The sequence below is a fragment of the Fundulus heteroclitus genome, chromosome 23, assembly GCF_011125445.2.
Source record: "Fundulus heteroclitus isolate FHET01 chromosome 23, MU-UCD_Fhet_4.1, whole genome shotgun sequence".
Classification (NCBI taxonomy): Eukaryota; Metazoa; Chordata; class Actinopteri; order Cyprinodontiformes; family Fundulidae; genus Fundulus; species Fundulus heteroclitus.
Genome location: NC_046383.1, coordinates 114,875 through 135,136, shown reverse-complemented (window position 1 = coordinate 135,136; position 20,262 = coordinate 114,875). Strand labels below are relative to the sequence as shown.

Genomic DNA, 20,262 nt, shown 5'->3' with positions numbered 1-20,262 from the left:
GGATAACTTCCAGCTGAGTTGGCTGGAGTCAATTTTGACTGATGTGAAGTTAATTTGTCGACATTAGCCACAACACAAGACTCTAACAAGACAACGAGAACTGCAGGAGGAAATGGTTCTGACCTTTGACCTGCAGGGTCACTGAGGGATGCACAGACACGCTCGGAGTTTGCCTGCTGTCTCTTTACATCCAACTTTAAGTCTACATTACAGTGACTTTAAACTAAAATCTAATGATTCTCTGAGTGCGACAATTTGGTTTAATAAAAAAAAAAACAAAAAAAAAAACAGAATAAAACCAAGCACAGGTCCAAACAAAAATAAAACCAGAACAGCATAAAACTGTAAAATAATAATATTAATACATATAATACGTAGTTAGCAGTAAAAAGTGAGGAAAATAACGCAATTATTGCAAACATCTGACACAGTGTCAAGTGTAATCAGTTTACTTTAATTATAAATGCTTATTCCAGATATAGAGCAACAAATAAGGAAAAAAAAAAAAAAACAGAAAGCGAGAAAAATGATTAAACCTATGACAAATGGAGAGAAAGATGGCTACTAAACTCCAAAGCAAAATAATAAAACAAAACAATATCAAAGTATAAAAAGGCTTAATCCAGAAAAAAATATACAAACTGTTACCACTGAAGTACCACATTGAAAAAGAAAACCTTTGAAATAATCACAGCAAATTAAACTTAAAGAGACACAACATTAGAAAACAGGAAGAAAAACAAAGAAACAAAAACCAAACAAAATGTTGTGAAAAACAAAATGTGTAACGAATATAACGAAAATTAACGATTCGTGATGACAGTAACTAGGACTGCCGAGAAGAATAGAACCAATCAAGCTGCGAAATAAATGAGCTTTATGTAGGTGAAAATATAAGCTTTATGTAGGTGAAAAAAAATACATAAACACATCTTTCAGTGACCACACAAAGATAAAATGCATCAAAAAATTAAACAAAAGGGAAACAATTAAAACGTTAAAGCTCAAAAATTAAATAAATAAATAAGTAAATGGCAGAAAGGTGGGCTGTACAAAGGAAACTGGTGCCTTGTACATCCTGCGGTAAAAAAATGACATAAAGAACCTGCGACGCATACGGAACATAACAGAAAAGAAATGAACGCGTAAAGCAAAGCTCTCAGATAGGCAACAAAGCAAAAGCGCACATTGTCTGTTCTTTGGGGAAAAACAGAATATTTTTCAGCTCTTTAAAATCTACCATGAGTCACTGATGACTGCTGATGGGTTTTAATTAGCGCGCCTATTAATAATGTTTGTTAAGACCTCATATTAATCATCCTAATCATCACTGTCAGTCATTATCATCACCACCTTTGACATTCTCCTCCTCATCCACCCCATCAACAAAATGGCTGTGGCAGCGGCCGCCTCAGCGCATGCTCAGAGCACACCTCCGGCAGGTATGTTCGCTCGTGCGGACTCTCCCGGTTCATCAGACTCCAGCATGACGCGGCAGCAGGTTCGCGGAGACACCCACTGATCCCAGGCTACCACACCGACGCTCAGCGCTCAAACTCGGCTGCAGCAGCTCGGAGGCTCCGCCAAGAACCCGGATCCGGATCAAGGTTGTGATTTTTGTTTACGCGCTGCTGCGGAGGAGAGAGGAAACTTCAGGCGCTCCCCGGAGCTCAGATCTGGAATTTACGCACGGCCGGTGCGCACAGGCCGACTGTCGAGGATAGTTATGGGGGGACTGGGAATCTGATCCCCGAGAGTCCGAGAGACTGGACTGACTGGACGCGAATAGTTGAACTTCTTCTTCATCCTCTCAGCTTCAGGTGCCCACCATGTTCCAGCACAGTAACAACAAGAAATGCTTCACCATAGAGTCTTTGGTGGGGAAAGATGCGAGCAGTCATAGCAGCGGCGGCGGCGGCGGCTCCGGGGATGAACCCATCCGGCCCACTGCGCTCCGCTTCCCGGACTCTCTGCACCCGGCTTCAGCCACCGGGGTCTTCGGCTCCTGCTTCCAGGGGGGCAGCGGGAGGACTTTGTTCTCTGCTGGGCCGGACATGATGCTCCAGGACACCGGGGCGCACACGCAGGGCTCCGGCGGGCTGCCGCTGCACCCGCTGCAGATCCCCCCGCAGAGCTTCTTCAGCCCGCAGCATCGGGACGCGCTCAGCTTCTACCCCTGGGTGCTGCGGAGCCGCTTCCTGGGACACCGCTTCCAAGGTGAGCCGCGGGCGCTGCGCCGCTGCCCCGCTCAACTTTTCCTCCATATTCTGTTTGAGAATACTTCATCTCTGCCGATCTGCTGAAATTCATCCACTCGGTTTTATCTAAACTTTTACGCGTGTTCAGCGGCAACAGCAGAAAACAGGATCCCCCCGTTTGTGACACTAACTGAGCAATGCTTTCCTTGCAACGTTTCAAGTGCGCAGATTAAAACCCAGTTTGTTGCATTTCAGACACAATTTATATATTTTGTTTAAATTGTGTATATATATATATATATATATATATATATATATATATATATATATATATATATATATATATATATATATATATATATATATATATATATAATAACGATGTCTTATTGGCTTTATTGCAAAGAAAGAACCAGAATGGCGTTCATAATAGAGCTGATCAATAATCAATATTAAGATTTATTTTAATGGAGATGCTTTTGTTTTATTCATTGAAATAATGTATGTGTTGCTTATGGTCAAAAAGCAGAAACCTGAAAACTTTCAGTGAGCATTATGTGGACTTGATCTTATTTTATTTTTTATTTTTTCCTCATTGATAACCAGTTGAAGATACTTCCCGGGCACGTGCTGCTCATTGTATATCAGATGATCAGAAAGTGCGCGTGAAGCGCAGCAGCAGCCTGAAGGTAAAGGTTCGGTCCTGCTCAGAGGTTCAGAACTCATATGAGATTTTCCCCAAATAACGATTTATATAAAAAATAAAAAAAATAAATAAACTATGAATCATTAACACGTTTTTTTACTTTAATATTACATATATTGACAAATATAATAACGCAGTTATTAAAACAATTATTGGAGTAAAGCAACGAATTTATGTAATTAAAGATAAAATATAAACAAATTAGAGAATGATAAATTAAGTAAATCGTAATTTAGTGTCTTATAAAAAACACAAAACCAATTAACAGAAAAACCAAGAAGCAATAACAACGAGCAGAAAAGTTTTAAAGCAAAAAAGAAAAAAAGAAAAGAAAAAAATACACAAAAAGAATTACATTTGAATTTCAGTTTTAAAAGTTTTCCAAATTCTTTTCTAAAAAGAAACTCGGAAAAATTTTGAAATATTTTTTTGCATTAATTTGCCAAGTTTATTCAGTTTTCGTTTTTGAAAAAACTAAAAAAAAAAAACAAAAAAAACAAGCAAAAACAAACAAAAAAAAAACACTCAAAAAACAAAACAAAACAACGACTACAGTCTACCAGAAGAGGGAAAATGGACAATATTGATCAACAACTTAAGCACTACATCTTTAGAAAAAATAAAACCAAATATTGTCACGACTCGACGGAATTTTCTTAGCTGTCCGCGTTGAAATCATGCGAGTTTGAACAAAGTTTCCTGACGCTCCTTGAACACAACAAACACCTGCGCATTTTTATTCCAGTTTGAGTTCGTTTTCTTCTCAGTTATTCAGATTATTAGTTGTTTAGGAGGTGGCAGATTTTCCAACTGTTTATGGACTTTTTTTTTTAACTTAAATATGATTGAATTTCTCTTCCCAAAATAAGAAAAAATCGACTGTTTCAAATCTTAGTATTTATTTTAGAAAATGGTCAGAACTGTTAGAGCAAATGCATTAAATTTAAACATTAGGTGAGTCAGGTGAAGAAATACCCACCACACAATTTATATATATATATATATATATATATATATATATATATATATATATATATATATATATATATATATATATATATATATATATATATATATATATATATATATATATATATATATGTGTGTGTATATATAAATTATTGTTTCGTAAAACAATAACTTTTATTGTGAATTTCACTTCAGATTTCCCAAAGCGAAAACACAGGAAATAATCTTGTAGCTCATTAGCGTTTTTTTTTTTTTTAGCTGTTAAACGAAATTAAATATTGTATTACAGACTGCAACATAATCATATAAAAGCTTGGTCAACTTAGACATTTTTTAGAAGAATTTTAAAGCATCTTTGTGAAGTTCAGACCTTTTGATGACCTGTCGCCTGCAAATTTTAATAGAAAATTTTAGTTTTACTCAAAAGGAATTTTAAAGACGTTATTCTCATCTGAGTGGCCGCTTCGATGACTTATAAATCCCATTGCCATTGTAGGTGTTATTTTTAAAACAAACATGAAATTTAAAACGTATGGAAATATTTGTGCCTTTTCTGTTTTCTTTGACACTTGTGTCATACAATATATTTACTTAGAAGAAAACATCTGCTTGTTTTAGTCAGAAATATAGTCACTTAACTTAAGCTTAGCAACACATTTGACTGACAATTGATCTGTAATGACTAGTGAACTACTTTAAGCAGCGGATGAACGTAAATCTCCTCGGTAGTGTTGGGGCACACTCTTTCTCAGCTGCCACCTTCAGGTTTTTCTGTTACCTGTCCTGGTCCCTCTCAGGTGGTTCCATTACCCCTTCCTTGTTCTCCTCTTCCTTTGTCTGCTGCACCTCCTCTGGAGCAGACACATTTTTCTTCATTACATTGAAGCAGCTGACAGCCTCACTGCACCTGCAGCTCCTGCTTCGTGCGGCTCCGGCTTACCGCTGGGAGCAGATTAAACGTCCTTGTCTTTGTTTCTGTCTGATAGGAAACACCGTCACTAAATATAAAGACGCATGGGATATTACAGTGTGTTGCTTTTGTTAACAGGGGTACTAAATCTAAATACAGAATCAGCGTGTAAAAAAAAAAAAAGTCACCCCTCGCATGATCTAAGTGTTAGAACCACCTTTACAGAAATACGTCTGTGGATTCATCTTCTGAATGACTCTCTTTTTGCTTCTCACATGGTTGTGGGAGAAGTTTTTGCCTAATCTCTTCTTCCCAGCGCTGCTTCAGTTCCTTGCAGATCTTTGTTTCTGCACAGCTCCATTCAGGTCCAAATGAAGCTTTGGTTCTGAGCCGTTCTGTTGTAGATTTGTTGCTGCGTGTCGGATCGCTGTTCCGTCGCTGACCCGGTTTGGACCGAGCTTCGGATGTTGGACAGGTGGCCCCACATTTGGCGTTCATTTTCAAGTTAATGACTGCAAGAGGCCCAGGTCCTGTTGTTGCGCCACAATCCCACATCATCACCCCTCCATCACCGTGCTTGACAGTTGAAACGCTTTCAGTCTTTAGTTATTTTCCTGCCCTGTCATGAGTTTTAACATTTAACAACTGAAGCTTGCGGAGTCTGGCATGAAGCTCTTCTGAATTGTGTTACTGATTGATTGACTTTAAGGAGTTTGGAAATTGTCTTGGAATCATTTTTCTCAGTTTTTATGGACATAGTTATTTCTCTTCAAGTTCATATTGATGCGTTTCTGCCTTCTTTTTATATTAACTCATGTCTGTGTGCTCCAGAGCAGCAAACTGCAGAAAAAACTCTGGCTTTTATAGGGCCGACGACACTTTTAACAATTTAAGCACATCTAACCAGCAGGATCTGGCTGCTACTTTCCCTCTTAAATCATCTTGAAGCTGCACGTGTGGTCTTTCACTTGCAGCTTCTGCATTTTTGGTTCAGTTTTTGAATACAAAGAAACAAAGTATATAGGTTGTAAAATGTTGTGTTGTTTTGTGTGGATCATTAATATAGACTTTACCAGCTTTTCAACAGATTCTGTCAGGGTTTATTCACAGTTTAGGAAACGGCTTTAAACAGGTCGCTTCATCCGTTTTGCATTGTGGTTTTGGAGAAAACTGTGTTTGGATGCCTGCAGGTGCTGCAGAGAAATTAAATTTGTTTTTTTGCTTGTACACAACACATAAACACGTTTCTCGGTAAGTTTGTCGCTATGCAACATTTTAATACAAAGGGAACTATAGTAATATTTGTCGTTAACTGAAGTTTGGTAAGCCACAGAGTTTATGTGCCAAAGCTTGGTTTTGTGTTTTTGTTAAATCGTTGCTACACCTGTTTTATTTTTCTGCTTCATCAAGCAGAAAAACATGCTTCAACATCCATGCATGTAATGTCATTTAGGCACATCTTATCTGCTTTATATATCAAAAATATATTTATTTTTCTGCTTCAACAACAGTAAAGCTATAAAATGAGTTCAGATCAGACTCTCGTTGGTCGTCGCTGATTTCCAGGTCTGACCTGTCAAAACTGATTTTAACCAATTCCAACTATTTAACATATAAAAGAAACAGACAATAGGCTGCAGGTTCTTTGATAGAGGTATTGGTTTTAAATCCCAATTAAGTAATTACAAGATTATCCTAATTAATTCATCCAAGCATATCCCCAAGCTTTATCTTCTTTTTATTAAATCTAAAAAAAATTACATTGTGCTTTTGGTTGACACATTTACGGACTAAAAATGGTAGGAATTCTTAGTTTTTAGGCATAAAAAAACAATAAAATAAAATCAAGTTTTTTAGTGTCTGACCTACTGATCAGCTGATGGAAGAAGAATTTGGCCATTTTTGATCTCTGGACAATAGTTTTTTTTTTGTTCATCAGCTTATACTTTCATTAAGATAACAGTATAAACAGCAGTTTAAAGAATTAAAAGTAAAATTCAGCGTGACAGTTTCTGTTCAACTGTTTCCAGTTGTAAAGCTTTTTGTCTGAGACACGCAGGCCTGATTTAGTTTAGATAATTTAGCTTTTTCCCCGTCAACGCTCTGTTTTAATCTTCTGCAACTTCAGCCGCACAGAAAGGCGAACGTTTAAATGTGTGAGAACTACGACAGACGAAGGGTTTGTCACGTTGGAGACAGAAGCGACTGACGAGACCTTAACCTGATGAAAACTGTGATCATTTATTTGTAAAAAGACCAGAAGCCAATGCTTTCTGTCCTGCTTCATCTCATCGACTCAATGCATCAACACATTATAGGGGCTCTGGGGTTGTTATAGAAGACTGCAAACTGAAGAACATAAATAGCAATAATCTCAAATTAAAGTTTGATTTCTAGTTTCTCCTGAAGCTTTTTATTTAAATCCTGATTCAGAGATGCCTTTCTTTTGTCCTGTTCATCCATACGGAAGAATTTTTTTCAGGGAACTTAAAGCTCAGCCCAGCTGCTAACAAAACCGCGTCTTATAAGCCTTATTAAAACCAAATATGAACAGTTTGGTCTTTGTGTTGCACGTCTTTAAATGTTTCAGAATCCTCAGACTCAGTCTGATGGGATTTTTCTGCCCTTGTTCATATCAAAATTTAACATATTGCTTAACTGCACAGACGAGCAGTTAGCTGCTAATGGTTAATGAACCTAAAACTTTTTCAAATGTCTCCAACTCCATTTTATTCACTTTGATTGACGTAAAACTAGAAAATGAGTTCGACATTTTCTAAGTCGTATATTCTAGTCTGCAGACTTGTGGTTAAATGTTCTCGACTCGAGCAGTTGTTACATTAAAGCATGATTTGACACTGAACAGAAATATTTGCAAACCATGACGGCCACCAGTGACGGCTTTAAATTTGCATGTGAATAAAGGGGCTAACGCCGGATAAAAGACGCCCCAAACGTGCCGGCTGTCCGGCCGCCATCATTGTCGCTCTGCCCGCTCTTTTGCGTAGAGCGTGACGGCGACCGTGGCTCCTTTTCAGCGGGCTAAAAAGAAACCGAGTGCATATTTGTTTTTATGTAAAAACTTATTGATAGATTTACGTGCGATTTCAATAAACGGTCGGGAAAAATAAAAGCAGAAGTGTCGCGGGAGGCCAGAGCGAAGACACAAAGAGTAAACCGTTTCTGCGTCGCTGTCGCTCGCATTTGTCAACCACGTCGCCTCATAAGCAAATCCGCTTCGAGTTCATTCCAGAGGTGAGACTCGCTTTGACACCTCAGTAAAATCACATAAACCGAGATGGAAAAACGTAGAATTGACTTCATTTCCATGGAGCAAATGAAGTCGATTAGCTCTTTAACGGGCAGTTTTTTTGATCGCTTGACTTGGCGAAGCTGCGGTTGGTTAAAAAGTTATCCAACCAAAGTTTGTACGTAAGAAACGTAAGTTTGCCTTTCAGCTAACAAATGTTTTAAACTTTGGTTTAAAATTTGGTGAGAAGAGAAATTCAGAATGCCAAAAATATGCATTTGAAAAACAAAACAAAACTTATAACGTTGAATATTTCGCGTTTTGACTTTAAAAACTGTTCTTTATTGTTACGTTTGCAACAGATTTCCTTCTCAGTCTTGGAAGTCAGAGACATTTCATTTTATTTTTCTGAACTTCTAAACATAAACTTTTCTCAACCAAGTCTCAGATTGAGATGCTGGCTGCTTCTAATCGATGACGTTTAAATTAAATCATGTCTGGAGCTCCGTAGGATGTATTCTTCGTCAGTACAGCTGAGGAAACGGATTTTCTTCAGCTTCTGGGAGTTTTTTCATTTGCATCGACTAACGTTAAATCACAGAACCAGATCGACAATAAAAGTTTAATAACATCTGTGGACATTTTAAGGGTTTCACACACACAAAGAAAACTTCCCTTTGAGTTCCTGCAATAAAATTGTTTCTGCTGCAGAAAGAAAGCCAACAGAATAACCGGATCCACAACCAGAACTCTGAGCAAATCCATCCAGGTTTATGAAGCTCTTTGTGTTTTTTGATGGGCCTTTCAATATCAGTCTGTGGTTCGGCTCCTGATTCAGATGCAAATGTAAAACAGACGAGGTGTTTGTTCAGATTAGGCAGAGCAAACAGAGACACACAGGCATGTTGCAACAACGGGTCGCTCCGCAGCTTCTGATTAGAGCTCAGTTTAGCAAAAGATAAACAAAACAAAGAAAACAGAAGAAGGGATCAGTACGTGGCCTGAAAAGATGAAAGTGCTGCTTCTGTCTTCACATCATCACAAAACCAAACCTCCTCACCACAGACAGAGACGTCAGTCAGTCTGAGGTACTAGATGCTAGGACCGGTTTAGGCTTCAGAACTTCAGGACATTTTTAGTTTTATCTTCAGTTCCAGTTTTGTTTTGATGAAAAAGAGAAATGGTTGAAAAACAGGTTAATCCTAATACATCATAATATAATTTAAAAGTTTATTTATACCAGTGCAACAAATCCAAATGTGAGACTCTTAGATTCATTACACACAGAGAGATCTGTTTGAAGTGTTCAGGTCTGTACGTTTTGATGATTATGGCTTAAAATCGATAAAAGCTTTAAATTAATTTTTCTGAAAATGATAATGCAGCATAAGACTAATAAAATAAATCCTTTTTTAAAACTGAAATGTTAACCTATGTTCCGAAATATATTTAAAATCCATTAGGGGCCCCTGGGTGTTGAAGCTCGAGAGCTCCTACCCAATTTAAAATGATAAACCATTACAAATAAAATGTGTCAGGAGCTTACCATCATCACCTTTATCAAACAACGAATAGTGAGTTTATCTGATCAAGTTGAATCCATTACATTACAACCTATTCACCATGAGCACCAGCAGTAAAATCCCTAAATCTATCCCAAAATGTGGTTTGACTTCTAACCCAATGAATATTTGTCATTTTAAAAAGAAAGGACACCCCTTTTAAATTCTAGATTTTCAAATTATTTTGTACATATTTAAAATTTTTGGACTGTATGAGAGTCAGCTTGTGTCTCTGCTTCAACACGCCTGAATTAAATAACTGGGTCATTAGCAGGACTATGTAGAACCCGGTTCAGGGGTATTGGACCAGGGACACATATGAAAGTATAAGGACAACAGCACTCTTCTGTAAAAGCTGCAGTGCGCCTTTCGTCACCACACTTTTTCCTTCCACTCAGCTCTCTATTAATTGAATATAATTGCCATTTGTGGTTAACCCTATTGTTTCATTCACTTACGGAAACACGTTAACTTTTTGATGATATTCTAATTTATCAAGATCACACCTGACAAATTCAGATAGACTGGTGCATTTCAGGATGGGTGTGGCTTTCTCATTAGCCTGCAGACAAGACTCAGGGTCAAAAAATGCATCCCAACATATTTTTTTTGTCATCAGGAAATTAAAAGAGAGCAGGTTTTTTTAGTTAAATCCTGACAGATCCAGAGAGAAAAACAGCTTAGAAACACTTTAATGAGGAAACTTAATGATCAAAAAGCTTCACTGCCGATGGAGAAAACATCGGTATGAGATATGAAACATGTAATCGGATGTGTATTATAATTTGCCTGGTTAAATAAGCTCCTTATTGTGGCTGAAGTTTTTAGTCTCTAGTCAACAACCTGTTTGTCTATAGTTTCACTTTCCTTTATGATTCCTTGGTGCTCCACTAGATAATTATTCTTTTGTTGCAGGGTGACAGTAATATAATCTGATTGAATATCTAGTTAGAACTGATTGTTTTTTTTTTGTTTTCTTTTTTCAGGAGAGGACAGCAGTCCAGAGAACCTGTTGCTTCATGGTCCGTTCTCCAGGAAACCCAAACGGATTCGGACGGCCTTTTCGCCTTCGCAGCTGCTGCGCTTGGAGCGGGCCTTTGAGAAAAACCATTACGTGGTCGGAACAGAGAGGAAGCAGCTGGCCAGTGGGCTGTGCTTGACCGAGACACAGGTGAGGCAAACTGAAAACCGGGGCAGAGGAGGGGTTGCAGGCGCGGTAGGAACCTTTAGACACGACACTTGTTATAGAAAATACAGAAGTTAGTCAATAAAAGCTTCCAGAACTGTCAAACTCTTGATGCACCATAGTTGCCTTAAAGCAGCCACATATTTATTTGTAACTTTCGTTGGACTTTAACATTATTACCGTCATCCTTTCCTAAATAAATAACTGGTCCCCATTTCTTTAGTTGAATATTAAATTAACACAGTTTGACAGGCACATGGTAAGCCTTTAGCTCCAAAAAAAGTGATTCCCAAAAATATTTCAGCTGAAAACTTTTAAGCAGCATGTTTCGCAACGTGTTACTGACAGATCTGGGAAAAATGCAGCACTGGCGCATATAAATCACTGCAGATATCCCCAATATTTATTAGAGAAATAAAGAAATGAGGGTTGGCAAATCAGCTCAACTTGACAAATCTTGCCCGAAGCATCCCCTGAGTTTGTCTCATACCAAAATTGTTATTTAAACATAGAGTACTACAAACATGTTCAGCAAATCCTTCAGATTTCTGCACAGGGTGAGCATTTCCAGGGGGAACCTTCTCCTTCTGTAATTTATGTACTTTTACATGTTTGATATGAAACTCTGGTTCAAATCCTGACTGATGGGGATCTATAATCTTAATTTATTGCTGCTTGGAGATGATCACAGTTTGCTGCCCTCAGTTTCTCCCCTAGTTGCTTGTTGAGATCTGAGCACTGCTTCTCAGCGAGGCTTAAGATCTTGGGAATCACAGATCCCACATTGTATTGTTTTGATCTCTCAGCCACTTTGTTGTCACTTTTGACTTGGGACACATTTGCTCCATCTCACGTCAAAGTCCACGGATCATCCACAAATTTATCCTGGATTTTTAGAAAAAAATTATTCCACTCTATTCATGGCAGTGTTCTTGCCACACATGGATTGTAGTGTGTTTAACTACTGATACCATTCATGGTAGTGTTGACCTTTTCTTCTCTAGTTGTCCTGAAAAATGGGGAGAGTTCGTCAGAGAAAATGGCTTTGCACCAGTCTTCTGCTGTCGATCCCTGTACTTCCTGCAGAAGTTCATTCTGTTCTTGATGTTATTCTTGGACAGAAATAGCAACTTTGCTGCTTTTCTTGTCACAATAGAGCTGCCCAGAAGTGTCACCTTCTTTAGGCGCGTCTTACCTGCTTTGTGTATCAAAAATATATTAATTGATCTGACTGCAGAACCTGGAGACTATAAAACACATTTGTGTCTCTGCAGACACTGATTGAAGCATAATCAATTAACAGATCCATGGAGTAAAACAAAAGAATAACTCTAGCTTTAAGTCTTTTTTTTCTAGAGAAACATGATCAAACAGAGATGTTAAAGTGGTTTTAACCCCTCAGAGTAAACTAAACATCAACTTTTGTTGCTAATTTGTATCAAACGACCACTGAGCCAATGTAGTGTAGGTAAAATATGCCACCAATGTCTCTTGGTGTCTATTCAGTGCATACTGAGGATCATATTGGAAACACTTAGTTGCTTTCTAGTGGTTGGAGTTATACCAAATTATGCCTAATTTGCATACTACATACTTAACTGTATATCTATCGTGTGTGGACTAGATTTAAATTACCTAATTTTGCTAGGTTTATGACAGTTTGACGGCCAATGAAATAAAAATAAAAACAATTAAATTATAATTTTTTTTTATTTATAATTAGAAATACTTTCAGGCAGTTTTTAAAATATCATCCTTTTTTATCATTAAGTTTCCTCATTAAAGTATTAATAAGCTGCTTTTCTCTCTGGATCTGTCGGGATTTAACCCAAACCTGCTGCTGTGCTCAGAGGCACTTTTAGCTGTGACGTCAGTTTGTGTTTCTAAGGTCTGAAGAATGCTGAGTCGGTAATTAGTCAGCGAACATCTCCTTTTCTCAGGACGGTGTTTGTCATCGAGCCGGCGCGGTGGTTGGACTCCTGACGCCAGTGAGAGGACGTGATTCATAAATTATGAGCTCATTTCACAACAATAGAGAGGAAGAGAGAGAAGGCGCTCTGCCAGTCAGCTGTCAGTAGCGGTTATTAATCCCTCATAAATCACAGCTTTGTGCAATCAGAGCGTCGTTACAGACATTAATGACCGAGTGATCAACGTTGCTGCGGGACATCTCAAGGCTGGCATTCAAATGCGCTCCAATAAAACTTTATTTCTCACTGCTGGGAGCTGCAATGCGCTCAGCAAAGACAATGTGACTCAGGCCTTATATAAATTTGCTGAATTTATGTTGATTTTCACAAGACCCACCTGAACCACAGACAATGCATTGCGTATAGAGACTTTGCAGCAGGGGTGGACTATTTTGAGAGCGGTGAGTGTGAGCTCTCCTGATCCAAGTGGTTGGGTTATCCCCTCTGCCTCATCAGGGTCCAACTACTTATGTATGAACACAGAAACATCCAAAACCTGTAGGACACCGGCCTGCAAGGAGCAGAACTGCCCACACTTGTTTTAACAGGGAAATAATGTTACTATTTACAGACTTTTTCGTGATCAATAGTGTGTACCACTCTTCGTTCTGCACATTATTGTTATGGACTGCTCCATTTGAATCCGTTTGGGGAAAGGAGGGACTTTCAGAAGCATTCCCCAAACTTTTTGTGTGAAGCAATGCCTAGTGCCCGCCTACCAAAGGTTGGTTTAGCACCGGTTTGCCTTAATCCACAATACTGCAACGTGATTGGCCCGAACCGTTTTTTGGTTCGGACATAAACGGTTGAAGCCGAAGCGGTACAAGATGGATTCTCACGTGTTTGTGAGCACACAAATGACGTGAAATTTCGTCTTGCAGGCAAGGTTAACAAATCAACTGTTAACCTACAGAAAGTGTTCAAGCACAATGATACAAAACAATTCTCGGTAGTTCCATGCACCCTTCAGACTGGATAAAGAGCCTTTCTCTGTCTCCAAAAAACAAACAAAAAAAGACCCTTTAGATCGAGGCCCAATCACTGCAAAGTACTCACAAATATCTTTTGCTCTGATATTTTTCAGAGAGGTGGGAAAATTATCCTCCATGCTCACAAATAGAAGTTAGCAGCATGTTCTTGGTTGGATTGTCTGCGGTACACCACGTTGCACCACACCTCATTCCACAAACTGGTATAGCTGTCTCAGACGTTTGTCATGGCTATCATGCCATGGGTAATTGTTTTGTGCTAGGACGAGCTCCATGACCTGTTTTGATTCGGAAATCTTCTCCTTTTACGTGGCAGGTTGGGCTGCATGTTGGACCCCTGGGTAATGTTGCCTTACAGCACGAAGGTCTTGTGTTTTGAATACAGCTGAGTACCCGGTTCTCTAGTTATTCCAGCTTCCTTATTATTCTAAACAAGCATGTTAGGTCAAATGGCCCCTCTAAATTGTCCTTTGGTGTGAGTTTATGAATGCATTGTTATGACTCTGCTGTGTTATGGACTGGCAACCTGTCCAGGGTGTACCCTGCCTTACAGCCACTGACCACTAGAGCTCAGAACCAGGTTCCCACGTCCCTGAATGGATTAAGCAGGTATAGGAATGTTAGAGTTTCTGGGCCTACACCATCAATTTTAGCCTTGCGTCGGAAAAGGAAACAACTTTTTTTTTCATCAACTTATTAGCAGCATAAGAAAATGGAGGCGGATGCGTCTTCTGTACGGAACCTTGTCCACATCCGTTCTAGGTCCTTCCTCGTCTGGACTGACACCATCAGAAGAAAAGCTTCTTGTTTGGCATCCAGAGAGTGAATGAAGGACAGCTGAGTATGGTGCGGTATTTATGGCCACACGAGGAGCGAATGGGTCAGTGAAACTGGAAAGAGTGTTGCAATAACCTGGTGCTGTCAGCGTAGCGAGGTTGTAGCCTTGCTATCATTAAAGTTTTCAGTTACAAAGCACGCCACTGTGCATGGGCTTTACGTCATGGATGAGCTTCCTCCTTGATGCTGATCAGCAGGAGTTTGTGAGTTAGGTAATCCTTCTCAAAACAAACCCACACAGCTTTTATTAGAGTATCAAAAAATAGATGCTCCATATTTATCCAAAAAGACAATTTGTGCTTCTAGCAATAAAGAGGACACATTACAGAAACATTAAACTACGGTAATGAATAATTATTTTATATTTGATTCCCATGAGAAAATTCTACCTGCTTGCCTTTATTGTCCCCCCCCCCTCCCATCGCTGTAAAGAAGGAGCTTTATTCTGATTTCTCGGTGAAATCTGTGCTAAACGTATCCGATGTTTGGAAGTAACTCGAGCATCCATCATGTGGATCTAGAGCCTGCCGCCTCTGACAAGGTTGCGCAACCCGATTTGGGAGCCAGCTCGTCGGGTTTAAACAGCTCTGCGTGTCATGGTTGTGTTTTACCAGGGAACAGGTCTTAAATCACCGAGCGGCTCTCACACATTCGGTCCTATCAGTGACAGCATCACAGCTTGTTGTGGTTGTGGCTGGTAGCTGTGAGAAGGTTTCTAAACGGCTCGTCGTTGTTCCTGGGCGTGTTTGCAGTCGGTGGAAACAGCTTTTGTTCTTTAACTACCCAAAACAAAGTGGAATCGGTTGGTTTCACCTTATTTTTCTACCAAACTGTAATCAGGCTGCGTCCATTTATTTTAAATCCATCAGAATAGGGGATAAATCAAAAGCAATAATTCATGTCATTAAATCATTTTTTGAAAGCATGCATCTTTAGATCTGAATACAATACATTTACCAGACTGGGTTCCTGAGATAATTAGATCTAAACTGCTGTAAGAGCTCTGGAAAACATCAATATCTTAACACCTACAAGCAGTGTAAATCCTCACTGTTTCCATGCTGCTGTTTAAGGACACCTGCAGGATGTTAATTTAAAACAGGAAACGTTCAGAAGTTTGAAGCTCAGTCTGCGATTTTCCTGAGCTTTTCTTTCAGGAACAAAATGTGCATTTACCACATAAATGGGAATTTGGAGAGGTGGAATAGGAAGTGAAATCACGTTTAACCCAATTTATTTATCAACCGCTTTCTTTTCGAACAAATCAAGCCTTGCATTTTCAGTCTCTTTCATGAACTTTAACATCTGACTTTGAGTCTGCCTTTGGGACAAAGAACATCCTTCAGGAAGATATTTTAAATATTCCCAGTTGTCAATGATATTTTTCTCTGATGGACTTTAAACAGTTTGAATATTGCTCTATAACCCCTTCCCAGACTGACGTTCAGCAAACTATTCCTCAGTGATGTTGGACCTTGTTGGGACTGAACCTTAATCTTAAACTCATCGACATAAACAGTTAATAACCTAGAGTGAATGGTCAAATTGGGATGTAATCTAGTTCACATGCAGACCAGTGATAGTTGTATAAGTAATCACATTTAAGATGAGCTGACATATCTAGAACGGCATCAGAGGAACATAGGTTTTGGCATGGCGAGTGGCCAAAAACACCTAACAGTCATAGTAAATGAATGCTGATCAGCAACACAGAGGAAGCCTCATTAGGAAGCATAACCAGTACTTAAGGGACTGGAACATAGGTCACATTGTTGGATTGCATAAGGTTGAGTGAGGTTCATTGTGCAACGCAAGAGAACACTGTTGTTTCATTGAAAGGACATTTTTCTGCCACAGATCAATTCAACTTTTTTATTGATGCTGTGGTTTAGTGGTCAGCTAGACATTTAAAGAGTTTAAGGATACGTGGACATTTTCAACAACTGAACTCCATGTAAACCTGGTTTCCTTATGTGGCTCTGTGTGTGCAGGTGAAGGTGTGGTTTCAGAACCGCAGGACGAAGCACAAGCGCCAGAAGCTGGAGGAAGAGTCTCCAGAAGCTCAACAGAAGAGGAAGGGCAGCCAACACGTCAGCCGCTGGAGAGCGGCGACGCAGCAGGCCGGCAGCGAGGACGTGGACGTCATCAGCGACGACTAGACCGCAAATGTCACTGCAGAGTCCCTCACGCACACACAATAGACATGCGGACCCTCGGACAGGACCAGCAACTGAGATTAGGTTGAATTCAAACTCTAAGATGTGACGATTCCCACCCAGGAAGCCACAGATTAGTGTGAAGCATCTTCATCTATAGAGCTTAGTTAGAGAACTAAAGCAGCCACCTGGTTTAATAGTGTTTCCCAACCAGCAAGCGTCCACGGTGACGCCGCTGCAAAGTTGATTCACGATGAAGCCTAGACACAGATGTTTAGATCTCCCCTGGTTGAACGAATGGTTCCCACATTTATCTTGAATCTTCGTCCGTTCTGTTTCTGCCACTGCATAAAACAGAAAACTCTCACGGCTCAGATAAACCTGTAATAAACAGTAGGGCTGCTTTGATCTCTGCACGTTTCAGGACTGAGAATATTTGCTTCAGTTCAAACGTTTTAAGCCTGCAAAGGTGCTTTTTCTTCCTTGCTTGGGATATAATTAAACAAATATGAAAAATCTTGCACAAAAAAGAGAATAAGATAAAACGGATCAAAGCAGAGCAGAAGCAAAAATGTCTAAACCGTCCGTAATATTCTGAACTCAAAGCAATTTTTTTTCAGAATTTACTCCCTTTTTCTTTTAGCCTGTAATGTTGACAGAGCCTCATTGGTCTAATCTGATACAAGAGCCTTTTGAGGATGATCTGATAATCAAGTCTGTTTTTTTTATGTTTCTGTTTAGAAAAAGTAACATAAGACTGTCAATTTAAAATATATGTTTAGGTTATTATACATCATTCGACAAATATGAAAAAGAATAAGTAAATAAATTTAAATAAGGGATCTGAGCCGTGCTTTTGTCACACAGTGACATTCAGTCTAAAAGGAAGTTTAAGATAATTTTTCAGAGCCCTTTTCAGTGCAACATTACAATAACAGCCCCTGCAGAGTAAAACTGAAAACACATATATAAACACACACACACACATAGACACTGACAACTTTTATTTCTACGGACTGACGGACGGACGATGAACCTTCCTGTTCTGGACAATGAAAAAGAAAAAGAAGAACAGAGGATCGTTTTTCATCGGAAAAAAGGAAACTTTCCGTCAGATTTGGACTGACAAGGTTTTGATGCTTCCAAGAGGCAGAAGAGACTGAAAACCTGACTCTGGTTCTGGTGCCAAACAAAGACTGTCCAGAAAACGTGAAAAAAAAAAGACATTTGAAGCTGCTGGGCTGCAGGTTTCTGAACACTGAGAGAAACTATGTTCCGGCCACAGAGAGGAAGTAACCCTCCTGGAGTCTGTTTAAAAAAAAAAAAAAAAGCATCTGTTTCTGAGATGCTTTACAAAAACTGAAGGTGTTTGGGGCAACGCTGCTTCCAGAATCCCCAAACAGAAATGTACTGAATCTATTGCTCAGCTCTCAATTTTCAATAAGAAATGCAGACGATTAGCTGCAGCTTGTTCAAGCTTTGCTCAAAACTTCCAGCCAATAAAAATCAGCTAACAGTTTCTTTTTTTAAATTTTTTCCTGTCCTGCTTCCCTGTGTGCGATTAAATCAGAGCTGATGGAAACAGTAAGGACTCCTACACGCTGGACGAAGACCCTACAATGATGTAATAAGCCTGCCAGAATGTGGACGGTCTCTGCAGGGTGTTTAGAGGGAGTTAAGAAGCAGTGGTGGAAGAGTTCCCTGCGGTGTTTTGAGGATGCACAAAAACGTCTTTGGTGAGGTGGTTAATCAATGTGACCAGAGCGTACAGGGGTTCGGCTCGGTCTTGCAGGGTGGTTGGATCATTCTAGGAGGATGCTGCTTGTGTATACAGCCTGGTGAGCTCTCAGAAGTGGGTCTCAACTAGAACACTGAAGGAGGTTCTCTAAATTTCCTGCAATCCAACCACATTTTTTTATAGGCAGTAAAAAGCACGAGTTCCATGTGAAACGCTAACTAAAATGGATCTGCACAAACTTGCATGAATTTTGCTGAGCATCGCTGACAGATGAATTGTCAATAGAAATCACTCTAAACACCCCCCCCCCCACACACACACACACACACACACACACACACCGGAGGAACCTGGCGTCTCCTCTCAGCGCTGACTCAGTGGTTAATGTCTGAATGCAAAAACACGGATCTGAGACCTGCTGTTGCATCCCGTTTCTAAATCCTGTCTGTTCTTTAGTTGTTGTTTTTTTTTTATTTTTTTTATTGAGAACTACTTCAGCAGCTTTTGTTTTTCTCATGAACACCAACAAATAAAAAAAAAAATCTGGAATGCCAAGCTTTGTTTGAGTTAATTTGTGTAGGAAAAATGTGTAATAATAGTAACAATAAAAAAAACTGAAATAATTATGCAGGAAAAAGCAGCTTTTCGTTTCAAAAGGCAGCAGCAGCAGCAGCGAGTACAGAAACCAGCAGGGTCCCAGATCAGTTTCTTTTTTATAGGGAAGAATATTGGTATTTATGTAAAAACTGGATGAGAAAGTATTCTATGCATCTAATGTATGTATATAATGATGATATTATTAATGATGCTGATTTGTGTTTGCTCTTCTCTCTGCATCAGTTCATCAGTTTGTTTCTTCCCTCTAGACAGATTTACCTCATCCTCTCCTCATGTAGCACTTCTTCTTCTACTACTTAGTCAGATCTATTTTTTCATTGTTTTGGGACTGAATGCACTAACTCTACAACCCGTCGCCTCTGCGAAGACGAAAGGAGCTATGTACTCCGTGTGCTCAGTTTGGAGAGAAAATAAATAAATAAATACAATTAAAAAAGTTTTTTTTCTTTTCGGTTTGTTTATAAAATTTGGATTTAATTCTTTTTTAAGTTTCCAACTTGTTTCTCTTGGGGTTTAATTTGCTGTTCTTTATTTATTGATGAATGGAGTGACTCACAATGTTTAATATAAAAGCAACTTAACACCACGGTTTTCAATAAAAAAACAAATAAAATTATGTTTTGTTTTAAGAATGTTGTACTCATTACTATTTTTTTTTACCTTTGTACATTTCTATGCAATTAGATTTTTAATTAAGATTATTTCTTTATCCCTACATTTACGATTTTAATCAAAATACTTTTCAGCTATTACATGGCAGTTTGGTACTTTATTTAGGTAAATAAACGTTTCTAACACTGCGATTCAAAGATAAATAATTAAAATAAATAAACTATATTTATTTTGTTAGTAAAATTATAAGTCTAATTAATTCTAAAGAAAAAATTCTATGTAAGCACACTTTATTTTATTTTTTAAATTAATTTTCAATAGTTTCACTGGATTTCAACAAACCAGCCTGGGTAAAGAGAAGAATGCAATTCTAAAATTATATGACTCATCTTTTTTTAACTACATGGGTGCGGATGTGTGGAAATCAGAGCAAATATCCGACAGAGGCGGCGGCGGCGGTTTGATTCTTCTCCGCAGGACGCAGCTGAACAGCGGCAGCTGCAGCGGTTCTCGGCCTGGTGTCTCGCTCCGTCTGCAGCCGGCGGCCTGCGGCCACTGTCG

The 20,262-nt window shown here is 39.0% G+C and overlaps 1 protein-coding gene across 1 annotated transcript; it reads left to right on the top strand.

Moving 5' to 3' along the window:
• Window positions 1-1,409: 1,409 nt before the first annotated feature.
• On the top strand, window positions 1,410-19,525 carry emx3 (empty spiracles homeobox 3). The gene is made up of 3 exons (XM_012877596.3): window positions 1,410-2,217; window positions 10,582-10,766; window positions 16,569-19,525. The coding sequence occupies exons 1-3, from the start codon at window positions 1,830-1,832 to the stop codon at window positions 16,734-16,736; spliced, it is 741 nt and encodes a 246-aa protein (XP_012733050.2). The 5' UTR covers window positions 1,410-1,829; the 3' UTR covers window positions 16,737-19,525.
• The last annotated feature ends 737 nt before the right edge of the window (window positions 19,526-20,262 follow it).